At 37.2% G+C, this 15,433-nt stretch overlaps 1 protein-coding gene across 1 annotated transcript; it reads left to right on the forward strand.

The window, feature by feature from the left end:
• The first annotated feature begins 798 nt into the window (after nucleotides 1–798).
• LOC124867860 (polyunsaturated fatty acid lipoxygenase ALOX15B-like) lies at nucleotides 799–14,164 on the forward strand. The gene is made up of 15 exons (XM_047364527.1): nucleotides 799–855; nucleotides 1,128–1,311; nucleotides 2,567–2,771; nucleotides 2,890–2,971; nucleotides 4,236–4,358; nucleotides 4,455–4,558; nucleotides 5,109–5,275; nucleotides 5,380–5,523; nucleotides 8,283–8,486; nucleotides 8,659–8,745; nucleotides 8,831–9,000; nucleotides 9,674–9,795; nucleotides 10,212–10,312; nucleotides 12,694–12,864; nucleotides 13,437–14,164. Exons 2-15 carry the CDS (start codon nucleotides 1,159–1,161, stop codon nucleotides 13,614–13,616), a joined length of 2,013 nt encoding a protein of 670 aa, XP_047220483.1. The 5' UTR covers nucleotides 799–855; nucleotides 1,128–1,158; the 3' UTR covers nucleotides 13,617–14,164.
• Nucleotides 14,165–15,433: the final 1,269 nt, after the last annotated feature.

Genomic DNA, 15,433 nt, shown 5'->3' on the forward strand with positions numbered 1-15,433 from the left:
GTGGTTACGTACTTTTTTCAGTTATTTTATCAACGGTATTTGCACAACGGGTGGCAGTTTCACCCTTTCAACCCGGAAGGCAGGTTGCGAAACGTGAAGGATCAATTTTAGGCCAAAGACTGGTTTCCCTTTTGTCCAACATTTGTTTTATGGTTTCTAGATTAAATAGCACTGGAGACCGCTCTAAAAATAATAGACCTAGATATACTGATAAGATTAAATTAAAAGGTTTCATCATTAGATAATATCAGATAAGTCCTCCTTTCATCAGCTGTTAGTTCTAGAGCTGTTGTTACATCATACCTTTTGTTCATAAGAAGATATTTTAATCAAATAACTATGTATTAAAGTAGTTATGCATCCAAGAAATGTGTTGTTTATTACCAATGTGGTTTTGTGCAGCATTAAATCACAATTTTAGTGCTTGTAAATTAATAAATTAATAAAGGCTCAGTTTGCTCGTATTCTGGGCAAAACATTTAGACATAAATCCTGGTTTACATCATCACCCATGTGTCATTCTGCACTGACAAGCATCATTAATTTTGCTACCTTTCCCACAAGGGCTATGCAGATTTATGAGACATATTCTTTGAGGAAATGCATGTCTCAAGAGGTATGCAAAACCCAGAGTGTTCAAAGACATGAAAGTCCCAACTTTCAAGTAAGAACTGGAAAAACACCACAGGTGAGTGGTGGGAGGGTATGTTGCAGGTAATTTCATCACTTAGCTGCTTATTGGTACTGAGGGAACACTCCCACAACACCATGCATGTGTATATAAAGAAATCTGTGGTGGTCAGTTGCATCAAAGCAGCAGTTCTTCAGGAGAACTTTGTGGTCTCATTAGCAGAGGTAAGACACATATTTTTCGAAGTTGTTGCAGAACAGAAACACATGATTTAACTAAGGATATTGTATTTGTACTTGTTATATCAAACGGTGTTTGTCCATCTCATTGTGATACAGTGGCTTTGATCTATTTACTTTTGTGAGCTGTCGCAAGGAAATTAGTTGTTTCATTGGTGTAACATCAATACAGTTTGCCAATACTCCTTTATTGGTATTGCAATGAAAAGGAACGACCCACTGAAAGTCCTGATGATGATTGTTTCTCCCTCTCTCAGGATCAAGGTGGATCTATTTTCAGGAGTAAAAATGTTGGATTATGAAGTGACCGTGTTCACTGCCAATCGTGCCGCTGCCACCACTTTTAACAATGTGTTTATTAAGCTCGTTGGCACAAGTGGAGAAAGTGAACGCAAGTGGCTGTTGAGCATCAGGGGAGCTTCAGCATTTGTCAGAGGAGCGGTAAGTCTGAAAGATTAAGCTTTAAGTTCAAATGTAGCACCTGCTTTATCAGCTTTGCTTGAGACAAAGAATCACAAGATCTATCACTTGTTTAGCAACAGGGTATGTGTAACAAAGCACCGTTACTGCATTGTTTTGTGTAATACATCCAGGAGAAGTACCATACAGGGACTTGCAAAGTATTCACTGCCATTGAACTTTTTTACATTTTGTCACACTACAATCACAAACTTCAACATATTTAATTTGAATTTTATATGATAGACCACAGCAAAGTAGAACAGAGTGTCTTAGGATTTTTAACAGAAAATGACAAAAAAGTGAATGAATTTGCCTCTCTTGAGTCAATACTTTGTAAAACCTCCTTTTGCCACAGCTACAGCTGAAGGTCTTTTGAGGAATTTCTCTACCAGCTTTGCAAATCTACAGACTGTTTTTTTTTTGTCCATTATTTTTTGCAAAACAACTCTGACCAGGATATTCCAACAGAGAATTTTGCTTTGATCTAAGCCATTCCATTGTAGCTCTAGCTTAATGTTTAAGCTGCAACAACAACCTCTGTCACAGATTCAAGCGCTTTGCAAACAAGTTTTCTTCTGGGATTAAACTGTATTTAGCTGCACCCATCTTCCCATCAACTCTGAGCAGCTTCCCTGTCCTTGCTGATGAAAAGCACCTCAAAGCATTATGCTGCCATCACCATGTTTAACCATGGGGATGCTGTGTTCAGAGTAATGTGCATTGTATGTTTTTCAGACATGCATGGTATTTTATATGTTGGTCAAAACATTCAATCTTGGTTTCAACAGTTCAGAGCACCTTCTTTAACGTGTTTGTTGTGTCCCCCACATGGCTTATGCTAAATTTTAAAAGAAGATGTCTCATGGTTTCTTTCAGAATTTAATTTTTTTTTTGCCATTCTTGCCATTCAGGTTTTTCTCTGACCTGTCTTCATGATGCTGTTTGTTCACTAATGTTCTCTAACAAACATCTCAGCCCTTTATAGACCAGCTGATTTATTCTGAAATAAATAACAAACAAATAGACAAGTGTTATAAGACCAAAATGTGAAAACGTTTAGGGCATGTGAATACTTTTGAATGGCAATTTACAATTCATTGTGATTGTGACTTTATTTCCTCAAGTTACATAGTATTTTGAAGTTGTTTACTATAATATTACAGCAAAATATTTTACTGTTCCTATACACACATTGTCTTTTGATGTTTTCAAATTGTCGTTGTTATTGCGATAGGTGGCAACTTTTACAGTTTCCTGCCCCACCTCCCTTGGAAAACTGTTGCTGATAGAGCTTGACAAACAGCCTCTTGTGTTGTTCCCCGAAGATTCTTGGTTCCCTGCCAAAGTGGCAGTCAAATCCCCCGAGGGAGACACTTACAACTTTCCTGTTTACCGCTGGATCACTGACAGCCAGGTGCACCGCTTCAGAGAGGGAACAGGTTTGTAAAACATGCTGAAATTCTGTTAAAAGCTTGTTGGGTCTTTTAAACTAGTGCAAGACAGGATAAAATTTATTCCAACACATCCTCACATGACTTATTTTCTCTCTCTTTCTAGCTCTGAGAGGGTTTGAAGATAACCATCATCTTGGCCGGTATAGCCGGGAACAGGAGCTCAAGCAGCGTCAGAAGAACTATTGGTGAGAGATCAGAGTGGCACGAATTCAAACATCATCCCTGTTTGAATATTCACTTACGGATATATTGTTTCTTTCTGTTATTTACTTATTGTTTTGCTGTAATATTATAGTAAACAACTTCCAAATACTATGTAACTTGAGGAAATAAAGTCACAGTCACAATGAATTGTAAATTGCCATTCTTTTTTTTTTGGTCAAGGCTTATCATTAGTTAAAAACAAATATTCAGTTTCTCAGAAACAAATGTTTTCTTGCACCTAAATGGCAGCCTGCGTTTGTTCATATACTGTACAGTATAGGCATTTAATACTTTGTTTGGGGCTCTTGTTGCATGAATTACTACATTAATGTGGCATGGCACAATAGCAATCAAATCCCTGATTTCCAAATGAAACTTAGATTTTAATTTTAAAAGAAGACTTCAGATTTTTCCTTAGCTTAGGTAAGATGCACTTTTCCTTTCACTCAATTTTGTATTAATATGCTTATTAAAAACAGTGCGCTGTGAACAGCCAGCTGGTTTAGCTGTGACCTTTTGTTCCTTACCATAACTGTGAAGAGTCTTAGTGACTTTCAGCAATTTTCCCCATGATTTTATGAGCGAGGGCTGCATGGTGGCACAGTTGGTAGCACTGTTGCCTTGCAAGAAGGTCCTGGGTTCGATTCCCGACCAGGGGTCTTTCTGCATGGAGTTTGCATGTTCTCCCTGTGCATGCGTGGGTTCTCACCGGGTACTCCTGCTTCCTCCCACAGTCCAAAGACATGCCTGTTAGGTTAATTGGTTAATCTAAATTGCCCTTAGGGGTATGAATGAGTGTTTGTGTGGTTGTTTGTGTGTTGCCCTGCGATGGACTGGCGACCTGTTCAGGGTGTACCCTGCTTCTCGCCCATAGACTGCTGGAGATAGGCACCAGCTCCCCCGCGACCCACTATGGAATAGGCGGTAGAAAATGACTCACTGACTGACATTTTATAAGCCGTTACATGACCACCTGTATTGAAAAAAACAATTTTATTTGAAGTCTTTGTGTAATATTTTAACTTTTTGAGAAAGTGATTTTTGGTTTTCATTATCTGTAACCCATAATCACCTAAATGTGCACACATAAATGCTGGAAATATATAACTCTATGCTTAGTAAGATTCACTTTTTAAACTGAATTACGCATTTGATGAATTGGATTTATAATTGAAAGATAAAATATAATTTTCTATGTGTACTAATCTAAAATAAAACAGAATATAAATGCTATCTTTTTCTCAGCTGGGATGTGTATGTGGAGGGAATTCCTCACTGCATGAAGGCAGATGATCTACTTATTCTACCTGCTGAGGTCAGATTCTCCTTTACCAAGCAGACAGAGTTTCTTTTCACAGCAAGCACAGGGTAAAATCCTTTTATTCTGATACATTTGTGCCTTCAATTTGATGTTTTTATGTATACAAACAATAACACAATAGCTTTCTGTTTTTTCATTACTAGACTGACAGAGCTGAAACTGAAGGGGCTGGCTGATTGTAAAATGGGATGGACGGAGGTTGATGATATCAACAGGGTGTTTTGCTGCAAAGAGTCTGACTTATCAGGTATTGTCCCATTGCACTAAAGTAAATTCCACTGAGCCATAAAACCTGTTAAGAGGGAGGTGTGGGTTCACAATTTCTCAGTAGTTGTTAAAGTTTTATTTGCAAATAAAATAGTATAAAGAACAGAGAGACACTGTTGTTTGGTGGTTGTTTAGATGAATAGGTAAAATAGTTCTTCCTTGAGGTGATGCCTTTACATTTATATAATGTTTATGCTTCAACAACTTAACAAAACGTTCAAGCCATTCTATTAGCCTGCATATAATTCAGATTGCTTTGTTACAATGTTCAAGAGGTGTATTTATCTTTAAATTTTTGTCTTTATGTGTTGTGTTTTTGTAAAATATCATGTGCAAAAACGTTATTATTATTAATATTACTGAAATAGAAGCCTTACAAGTTTAAACTTTCACTTAAATTGATAGTTGCAGCATAAAATCAACATACATATTTGTAGAATCAAGCCTGCTTCACATTCAGTTAAAAATGTGCGTGATAATATGCTGCAGAGAAGGACTTTGATTTAAAGACATGCTTTTCTTGTTTACAGACTATGTCCAACAACACTGGAAGGAAGATGCCTTTTTTGGCTACCAGTTTCTAAACGGGGTCAATCCCATGATGATCCGACGCTGTACCGTCTTGCCCGACAACTTTCCTGTAACTGACAAGATGGTTTTCCCTGATAGTCGTTGCAGCCTGGCGGTAGAAATGAAGGTGACTGTTTGCACATAAAATGAATAGATATTTCTAAGTAGCTTAAAAGCAGTTGTATTTTTATGCAAAAAACATTTTTGAATCTTTTTTAAAATTTTAAACAGAAAGGCAACATATTTCTATGTGACTACAAGCAAATTGATGGAGTGAAAACAAGCATCATCAATGACAAAAAACAGTACTTGATGGCTCCACTCGTCTTGCTCCATAAAACCCCAAATGATAAACTCATGCCTATTGCTATTCAGGTAAGATTAGCACTCAAATAAAGTCAATAATGAGCATTAATTATTCAGCATTCAATTAAATCTTTCTTTTACAAGTTTATGACATCACTGTATTACTAAGATTACAGGTCCTTCTCAAAATATTAGCATATTGTGATAAAGTTCATTATTTTCCATAATGTTATGATGAAAATTGAACATTCATATATTTTAGATTCATTGCACACTAACTGAAATATTTCACGTCTTTTATTGTCTTAATACGGATGATTTTGGCATACAGCTCATGAAAACCCAAAATTCCTATCTCACAAAATTAGCATATCATTAAAAGGGTCTCTAAACGAGCTATGAACCTAATCATCTGAATCAACGAGTTAACTCTAAACACCTGCAAAAGATTCCTGAGGCCTTTAAAACTCCCAGTCTGGTTCATCACTCAAAACCCCAATCATGGGTAAGACTGCCGACCTGACTGCTGTCCAGAAGGCCACTATTGACACCCTCAAGCAAGAGGGTAAGACACAGAAAGAAATTTCTGAACGAATAGGCTGTTCCCAGAGTGCTGTATCAAGGCACCTCAGTGGGAAGTCTGTGGGAAGGAAAAAGTGTGGCAGAAAACGCTGCACAACGAGAAGAGGTGACCGGACCCTGAGGAAGATTGTGGAGAAGGGCCGATTCCAGACCTTGGGGGACCTGCGGAAGCAGTGGACTGAGTCTGGAGTAGAAACATCCAGAGCCACTGTGCACAGGCGTGTGCAGGAAATGGGCTACAGGTGCCGCATTCCCCAGGTCAAGCCACTTTTGAACCAGAAACAGCAGCAGAAGCGCCTGACCTGGGCTACAGAGAAGCAGCACTGGACTGTTGCTCAGTGGTCCAAAGTACTTTTTTTGGATGAAAGCAAATTCTGCATGTCATTCAGAAATCAAGGTGCCAGAGTCTGGAGGAAGACTGGGGAGAAGGAAATGTCAAAATGCCAGAAGTCCAGTGTCAAGTACCCACAGTCAGTGATGGTCTGGGGTGCCGTGTCAGCTGCTGGTGTTGGTCCACTGTGTTTTATCAAGGGCAGGATCAATGCAGCTAGCTATCAGGAGATTTTGGAGCACTTCATGCTTCCATCTGCTGAAAAGCTTTATGGAGATGAAGATTTCATTTTTCAGCACGACCTGGCACCTGCTCACAGTGCCAAAACCACTGGTAAATGGTTTACTGACCATGGTATCACTGTGCTCAATTGGCCTGCCAACTCTCCTGACCTGAACCCCATAGAGAATCTGTGGGATATTGTGAAGAGAACGTTGAGAGACTCAAGACCCAACACTCTGGATGAGCTAAAGGCCGCTATCGAAGCATCCTGGGCCTCCATAAGACCTCAGCAGTGCCACAGGCTGATTGCCTCCATGCCACGCCGCATTGAAGCAGTCATTTCTGCGAAAGGATTCCCGACCAAGTATTGAGTGCATAACTGTACATGATTATTTGAAGGTTGACGTTTTTTGTATTAAAAACACTTTTCTTTTATTGGTCGGATGAAATATGCTAATTTTGTGAGATAGGAATTTTGGGTTTTCATGAGCTGTATGCCAAAATCATCCGTATTAAGACAATAAAAGACCTGAAATATTTCAGTTAGTGTGCAATGAATCTAAAATATATGAATGTTAAATTTTCATCATGACATTATGGAAAATAATGAACTTTATCACAATATGCTAATATTTTGAGAAGGACCTGTATATGCTACAGTCAATCACAACAATACATCTTTTTTCCCAAAAAAAGGCACTACAAGCAAATGCTATACATTGGATGTTGGAAGGGAAATAAATAAAAATGATATACAATCTGCCAATTATCACAGAAAAAGAGAAGAGAAAAAAACCCTCTTTATTTTATGTATGCATAAATCTCACTCACTTTTCCTGTTTAGAAAACCTTTAGTGAAAGTAGAACTAACTAACTTATTTTCTGTGTTGCCAATAAGCAGCCACAGATTACTTCAACATATTCCTTTTTGAAAGTTTTTTGGTATTAGGAAGGAATTTTTATGTTTTGATTTGTTTACATTCTGTTTCAGAGATGGGTGGTTCTGAAAGCCCTTTTTGTGTTAAAAAGTGGGTTTTAAAATCCTACATCTGCTTTGAAACACAATGATAATTTATGCATGTTTCACACTTAAATTTTGTTTTTGGTTTTCTGGTTTCAGAATTTGGCATTGGCACTTTAACAAATCATTGGTACCAGATGGCAACAGTTAGTTTCTGAATTATTTAGGGCAATTTTGAAGACAGAAAACACAAATTGTTGTGGGAGCCCATGTTACATCCTAGATAGACATCCAACCTATGTATTTTGTAAGCAATTCACACATGCCGAAAGTGAAATTTCCTTTTAGAAAGTAGTCTCACAGAAATTACTTAGAAATGAGATAACACAAGGATTAAAGGTTTATCACTTCAACCATCAGTCTGTTTTGTTCTTTCTTTCATTTGTCAAAAGGTTATATCATCAAACACACAAATGCTGTCTGACTGCGGCTCTGTTACATTTGTATTCAGACCTCAGTGTGGATCTAATTAAAATTCAATATGGATAATTAAAGTCTGTAAGCAGAAAAATAAAACCTCAAAGCATTTACAAAAAACGGTTTATCTTTATGATTTACTTGTAATAAAGTAAATGCCTTTTAGACATTAGACAGTAACTAAACATGTCTGTTGGTAAAAGTGGTCTGTATGTACTGTATATTACATCTAATCGTATTGTAATCCTGTTGCAGTTGAAGCAGAAACCAGCAGAAGACAACCCAATCTTCCTGCCATCTGATTCTGAGTACGACTGGCTGCTAGCAAAGATTTTTGTGCGGAGCACAGATTTCAGTGAGCATCAGCTCAATGTTCACCTGCTGCGTACTCACCTGCTGGCTGAGGCATTTGCAGTGTCACTGTTGCGCAACGTGCCCATGGTGCATCCTCTCTACAAGGTAACTGAAGCGATAGGTTCCACTGTGAAGCTTTGCACATATTGACGGATTCTCACAATGATACAACATGTAGAAAACCTGATCGGTTAGGTCATTAATTTTCTTCCTCCTGTTTTGGCTCTGTTTTATTGTAATCCAGAATGTTGTTATTAACAGTTTTCTGTTTTCTCAGCTTCTCATACCTCACACTCGCTACACTCTGCAGATCAACTTCTTAGCTCGGAAAAGACTCATATCTAAGGAGGGTGTTTTCACCCAAGTAAGAAAATACACCCAGAAGGACATCAATTCTTTATTTTGTTATGAACGTGTTTGTTTGTAACTTTGATTTAACTTTGCTCTAGTTTTCAGCATCTGGAGGAGAGGGTATGCTCACAATTCTAAGGAGATCCCTGTCCTCAATGACATACAGCTCTCTCTGTATGCCTGAAGACATTGCTGAGCGTGGGCTAAAGGATGTACCAAACTTCTACTACAGAGATGATGGACTCAGACTGTGGGATATTATCAACAAGTATGATATGTTGCTTCCATTTTGCATCTTACTTTATGCTGCTTTTTGTTACTAATCAGATGGTTTACTATGCAAAACTTCCACACTGCTACTAATTAATATTATGTAGGAATGTATTTAAGAAGCTTATTTTTTCTGCCTCTTGTTTGAGCTGTTTGCAGCCTACCTACTTTTTATACTTTATTAATGTCTGTTTATACTAAATCAGGCTTTTCATGTTTGCTCGTAAACAATCATGTCTGTGCAGAACAATATAGTTAAATAAACTGTGTACCAGCATCAAAATATCTACTGCAACAACAGATGGTTGTGTCTTAGGCTTAAGTGTAGTTCAAAAGTTGAGAAAGGTTTTGGTGGAGTTCAGTTTTTTATTTACTTCTTTTTTTATGCTTTCTCGTGTTGAAATTACAGTTGTCCTAATGCAAATCAGGCAAACTTGCCCTGGTACTCATCTTGAATGTTGTCCTTTATCATGTAGCTCATATTAATAATTTGTGATATTAAAAAATATCAGAAATATAAGTTATTAGAAAATAAAAAGTTATGTGTAAATTCAGTAATATTCTTCAAAAGAAATCATGATATGATTAACACAACTGCATTACTTTTACTGGATGTTTGGCTTGATGTGTCTGTTGAAAATATATTTTACAAAATATTTCTGTGTCTAAAGATTTGTACGGGGTGTCCTAAGCTACTACTACAAGAATGATCTTGAAGTTCAGCAAGACTCTGAACTACAAAAGTGGATTTTGGACATATTTGAACATGGATTCCTTTCCCATCCTTGCCCAGGTATGTTTTAAAGAAAATAGCATGGCTTAATGGGTATATTACAGATTTGTGTAATAAAAGTATGTGGGCTGGTGAAGCATTTGGTAAATCATTGTCCTTGCAGCAAGAAGGTCCTGGGTTTGAATATCGTCCCGGGGTCTTTCTGCATGGAGTTTACATGTTCTCCTCTTGCATTCGTTCTCTCCAGCTACTCCAGCTTCCTCCCACACTGTTTAACTGTCTATTCACTATGTTAATTGATGTCTCTAAATCTCCCTTAGTTTGAGTTTGTGCTACATGGTTGTTTGTCTTGTGTATCTCTGTGTTGCCACGGTACCCCTCCCCCCCGACGGGTGGGATGGGATGGGTGGGTGTAATGAAAGCATCAGCTAAACATTGAATATTTAAATTTTAAGTTTATTCTTTCTAATTCTCAGGAATCCCGCAGAAACTTACTACAGTGGACTCTCTCATCAAGTTTGTCACCATGGTGATCTTCACAGGCTCAGCCCAGCATGCTGCAGTGAACTCTGGACAGGTAAATGTTGGATGAAAAATGCTGATATTTAGATATAATACAAATTATATCTATTTGTGGATAAATTGTTGAGTACAGTGTTAATTTAGAGTGAATTCATACAAAGTCATTAACTGCTGTTCTATATAATGCTGTAAGAATGCTAATACAAAGTATTAATTCTGTAGATGGTCTTAAAATCAAATATTTTTTTGATATACCGAGTTTTTAACATTCAGAAAACAATATTAAAACCTGAAATCCTGTGAACAATTAATTTCTATTGCATGAAGGAAGATTGTTGAAGGAATTATGAATAAAGTTTATGTCTGAATTCACCTTATACAGGTCCTTCTCAAAAAATTAGCATATTGTGATAAAGTTCATTATTTTCTATAATGTAATGATGAAAATTTAACATTCATATATTTTAGATTTATTGCACACTAACTGAAATATTTCAGGTCTTTTATTGTCTTAATACGGATGATTTTGGCATACAGCTCATGAAAACCCAAAATTCCTATCTCACAAAATTAGCATATTTCATCCGACCAATAAAAGAAAAGTGTTTTTAATACAAAAAACGTCAACCTTCAAATAATCATGTACAGTTATGCACTCAATACTTGGTCGGGAATCCTTTTGCAGAAATGACTGCTTCAATGCGGCGTGGCATGGAGGCAATCAGCCTGTGGCACTGCTGAGGTCTTATGGAGGCCCAGGATGCTTCGATAGCGGCCTTTAGCTCATCCAGAGTGTTGGGTCTTGAGTCTCTCAACGTTCTCTTCACAATATCCCACAGATTCTCTATGGGGTTCAGGTCAGGAGAGTTGGCAGGCCAATTGAGCACAGTGATACCATGGTCAGTAAACCATTTACCAGTGGTTTTGGCACTGTGAGCAGGTGCCAGGTCGTGCTGAGAAATAAAATCTTCATCTCCATAAAGCTTTTCAGCAGATGGAAGCATGAAGTGCTCCAAAATCTCCTGATAGCTAGCTGCATTGACCCTGCCCTTGATAAAACACAGTGGACCAACACCAGCAGCTGACACGGCACCCCAGACCATCACTGACTGTGGGTACTTGACACTGGACTTCTGGCATTTTGGCATTTCCTTCTCCCCAGTCTTCCTCCAGACTCTGGCACCTTGATTTCCGAATGACATGCAGAATTTGCTTTCATCCGAAAAAAGTACTTTGACCACTGAGCAACAGTCCAGTGCTGCTTCTCTGTAGCCCAGGTCTGGGGAATGCGGCACCTGTAGCCCATTTCCTGCACACGCCTGTGCACGGTGGCTCTGGATGTTTCTACTCCAGACTCAGTCCACTGCTTCCGCAGGTCCCCCAAGGTCTGGAATCGGCCCTTCTCCACAATCTTCCTCAGAGTCCGGTCACCTCTTCTCGTTGTGCAGCGTTTTCTGCCACACTTTTTCCTTCCCACAGACTTCCCACTGAGGTGCCTTGATACAGCACTCTGGGAACAGCCTATTTGTTCAGAAATTTCTTTCTGTGTCTTACCCTCTTGCTTGAGGGTGTCAATAGTGGCCTTCTGGACAACAGTCAGGTTGGCAGTCTTACCCATGATTGGGGTTTTGAGTGATGAACCAGGCTGGGAGTTTTAAAGGCCTCAGGAATCTTTTGCAGGTGTTTAGAGTTAACTCGTTGATTCAGATGATTAGGTTCATAGCTCGTTTAGAGACCCTTTTAATGATATGCTAATTTTGTGAGATAGGAATTTTGGGTTTTCATGAGCTGTATGCCAAAATCATCCGTATTAAGACAATAAAAGACCTGAAATATTTCAGTTAGTGTGCAATGAATCTAAAATATATGAATGTTAAATTTTCATCATTACATTATGGAAAATAATGAACTTTATCACAATATGCTAATATTTTGAGAAGGACCTGTATTAATCTTCAGCCATTCTCCCAACATGAGTCACTGAATGTAGGAGTAAACACACATATGATGATCCGAAGAAGCGGGTAGATCTGATTCTACATTCTGTGGTATTTAGGGACATTGTGTCCATATTCTTTTTGAGTTGTCAATAAAAATGCGTCCAAAGTCAAAGTGACGGAGCACCTACTACCTTGACTCTTAATAATGCTAATTTTGTTAGGGTAGGGTAAAGGGTTTCAAAGGCTGGTTGTAAACAAAACAAACAAAAAAAAACCACACCAACAAAAAGCATCATTTTAAAATATCTAAAAGTTGTTAAAGCAATATTGCCTGAATCCAGTCAGCGAACTTCCTGAACAACAGACTGAAACTGTAAATTACTACAGTAATGTGACTACAACTATTGTGCTTTAAGGTTAACGGAGTTGTGTTTTGGACTTCAACCAACAACAAAAAAATCAATACATTACTACATTACTCATTTGCTTACTGCAGTTTGACTATGGTGGCTGGATGCCAAACACTCCAATTTCCCTGCAACTCCCACCACCAACCAAAAAAGGGAAAGCAACTGAAGAAACTATGCTGAAAACACTGCCGGATGTCAACACTACAGTTCAGGGCATGGCCACCCTATGGCTGCTCAGCCAGCAGTCCAGTGATTTTGTGAGTATGCAGACGTCAGTATATTTCATGCTGTCAAATGTACTCTATTTTCAAATTTGATCAAGAACACTTGAACAGGTTAATCTCAATAAATCAGAATATCATTTAAAAGTTGATTTATTTCAATAATTCTACTTTAAAATGGGAAGCTCATATATGTTTTAGTTTAATTACACACGGGGATTTAAGGCATTGATTACTGTTAATTTTGATGATTGTGCTTTACAGCTAATGAAAACCCAAAATTCTGTTTCTTTGAAAATGTAAATATTACATAAGACCAATACAATAAAAATTCTGAGAAATTTCTGTTTTGCTTTTCATTATCTTTAAGCTAAAGAAAACCAAACAAATTTGAGCTTCACTTTTTGTAGTGCATGACTAAAATGTATTAGGTTTTCCATGATTTTCTAATTTATTGAGATGCACCTCTATGTAAGCAAAGTGAAAGGAATATGTTCAAATACAACCGTGATTTCTTGCAGCTCTACTTGTTTAAGTCAATAGTCTATATTTTGCAAATATTTGCATGTCAGTGGCAGAAAAACAAAGAGTGTCATTGATTTCATCAGGCACCTCTTGGCCACTACCCCGAGGATCACTTCAGTGAGAAGACTCCAGGACAGATGATAAAGAACTTTCAAGAGGAGCTTAAGGCATTAAGTGCAGCCATCAAAAAGAGAAACAAGGATCTGGAAGTGCCTTACACATACATGGATCCAGAGAAGATAGAAAACAGTGTGGCTATTTGAAAAATAAAAGTAGTTTTCTCTAAGCTTTCTAATTACAAACACTGCAACTTATTTTTATGTTACTGGAATGTTTTATGAACACTGGCAAAAACATGATAGGTTATTTGATTCACTTTTATTTCAGTTTTGTTCAAATGTACATTTTTAAAGTGGATTTTAATGTAATAAGAATATTTGGGATGCATGCAGATAAATTTGGAGTCAGACATGTGAGTGTAACCACCCTGATAAGTTTTAGTTGTTTTCTTCATCATTTACAATGATCAACTTATACATTATTATATTTTATTATTATTATTCTAATACTTTGCATCAGCGAGTCACTTGCTGAGAACACTTTGTATTTTGAGACATGTTGTGCATAAGGGACATTTTTGCAACAGAAAATGAAACTTGAGTGTTTCTAATCTGAGACCAATATAAAATAGCAATTTCTTCGAAAGTTTAATTTCTCTAACTTCTTGTTTGAAATTCCCCCAAAAGAATGTATCTGTGTAAAGTATTTATTGTAAAGTGCAAATAAAAATACTGGTAATCAGAAAATATCATTTTGCATTTTATAGCAGTTACACTTTGGTTTAAACTTTGCAGCCAAACAAAAATGCAGGTAAGAAAAGTAAGTAGAATGTCTACAGTCATATCAGACCCTGACTGAAGCGTTCCTCAGGAAAGAGACATCAAACTAATGAAATTATTTAGTTCTTAGGGAAAAACCCACACAGACAAGGGCTATAAGAGAAATAGATAACAGTCCCTTTTCCACCTAAAGCCTTGGGATTTAAAGCCCCAGTATTTGTTTTTACCAGGGTAAAAGGAATTCCAGGGAATTGTGTACCTGCTGTTTCCATGTCTCAGAAAGGCCACGGACCATTTATTTAAATCAGCCTAATGATGTAGAGTGAAGCGGTGAAGAAAACTGCAATACATCTTCAGTCCAGCAGATGGCTTTACTCCTTTTAAATGATTCTTTGCTAATAAATTTGTTTTTGTTTCAACGTATACAGTTGATTAATTCCTTCCATTATTTTTTATGTTGCACTAGATCCATAAAGGAGAAAAGTTTAAATCATTATTTTATATTGCAACCTGCATCTGTCCATAGTTGTTGCATAGTTGTTGCATGATTCATTTACAATAACTAATGAACACTGATTAACTTGCTTATTTTTCTTTTATTGTCATCAGGTAAACTCATAAAAGATAACTACAGCACAAACAGAAAAATGTTTCAAACAAAAATGTTATTTATTAGAACAAAGAATTATCGGTCCACTATGGACTGCCAAAGTGTTCAAACTTAAATAAATAAATGAAACATTATGAAATAAGTATCTACATCAATAAATAATAGATAACAATTTAATGTGACAGTGAAACTGTGAAATAATTTGATGCATATTAAATTCTCAGCTCATTATTATGAAATACATTTCATTTTCCATTAAAAATCAGCTTTACAATATTAAAGAATTTTCACATAACATTTTTACCTAATAGTTGAAATTATTGTTGAGGCTATGTTTATGTAATTCCAGCTGACTGGCATGACTGTCGGCTCACCTGACCACAGTGAACTGTGCTGGGTGACAGAAAACTTAGCAGCAATAACCTCGATGGTTATGCCAGACACCTCTAAAGTCTTGAATGCTGTGCTCTGCATAATCCATGCCGACACGGTGCTCAATGGCTAATAGGGTATCCACAATGGCATCGTTGATGCTAACATTCTGGAGAGCAATTATTATCCCGATCATTTGAAAGATGTCATCCAAACATATTAAAAATGGCATCCCCTCGATTTGATCAGCTGAGATAAC

Source organism: Girardinichthys multiradiatus, chromosome 5, assembly GCF_021462225.1.
Source record: "Girardinichthys multiradiatus isolate DD_20200921_A chromosome 5, DD_fGirMul_XY1, whole genome shotgun sequence".
In the NCBI taxonomy this organism is placed as follows: domain Eukaryota; kingdom Metazoa; phylum Chordata; class Actinopteri; order Cyprinodontiformes; family Goodeidae; genus Girardinichthys; species Girardinichthys multiradiatus.

Bases quoted from the DNA above. Each gene is read 5' to 3' on its own strand.
- LOC124867860 (XM_047364527.1), top strand. From the start codon at position 1,159: ATGTTGGATTATGAAGTGACCGTGTTCACTGCCAATCGTGCCGCTGCC. The intron at 2,772-2,889 runs GTTTGTAAAACA...CTCTCTTTCTAG, and splicing joins CCGCTTCAGAGAGGGAACAG to CTCTGAGAGGGTTTGAAGAT. The intron at 4,559-5,108 runs GTATTGTCCCAT...TCTTGTTTACAG, and splicing joins CAAAGAGTCTGACTTATCAG to ACTATGTCCAACAACACTGG.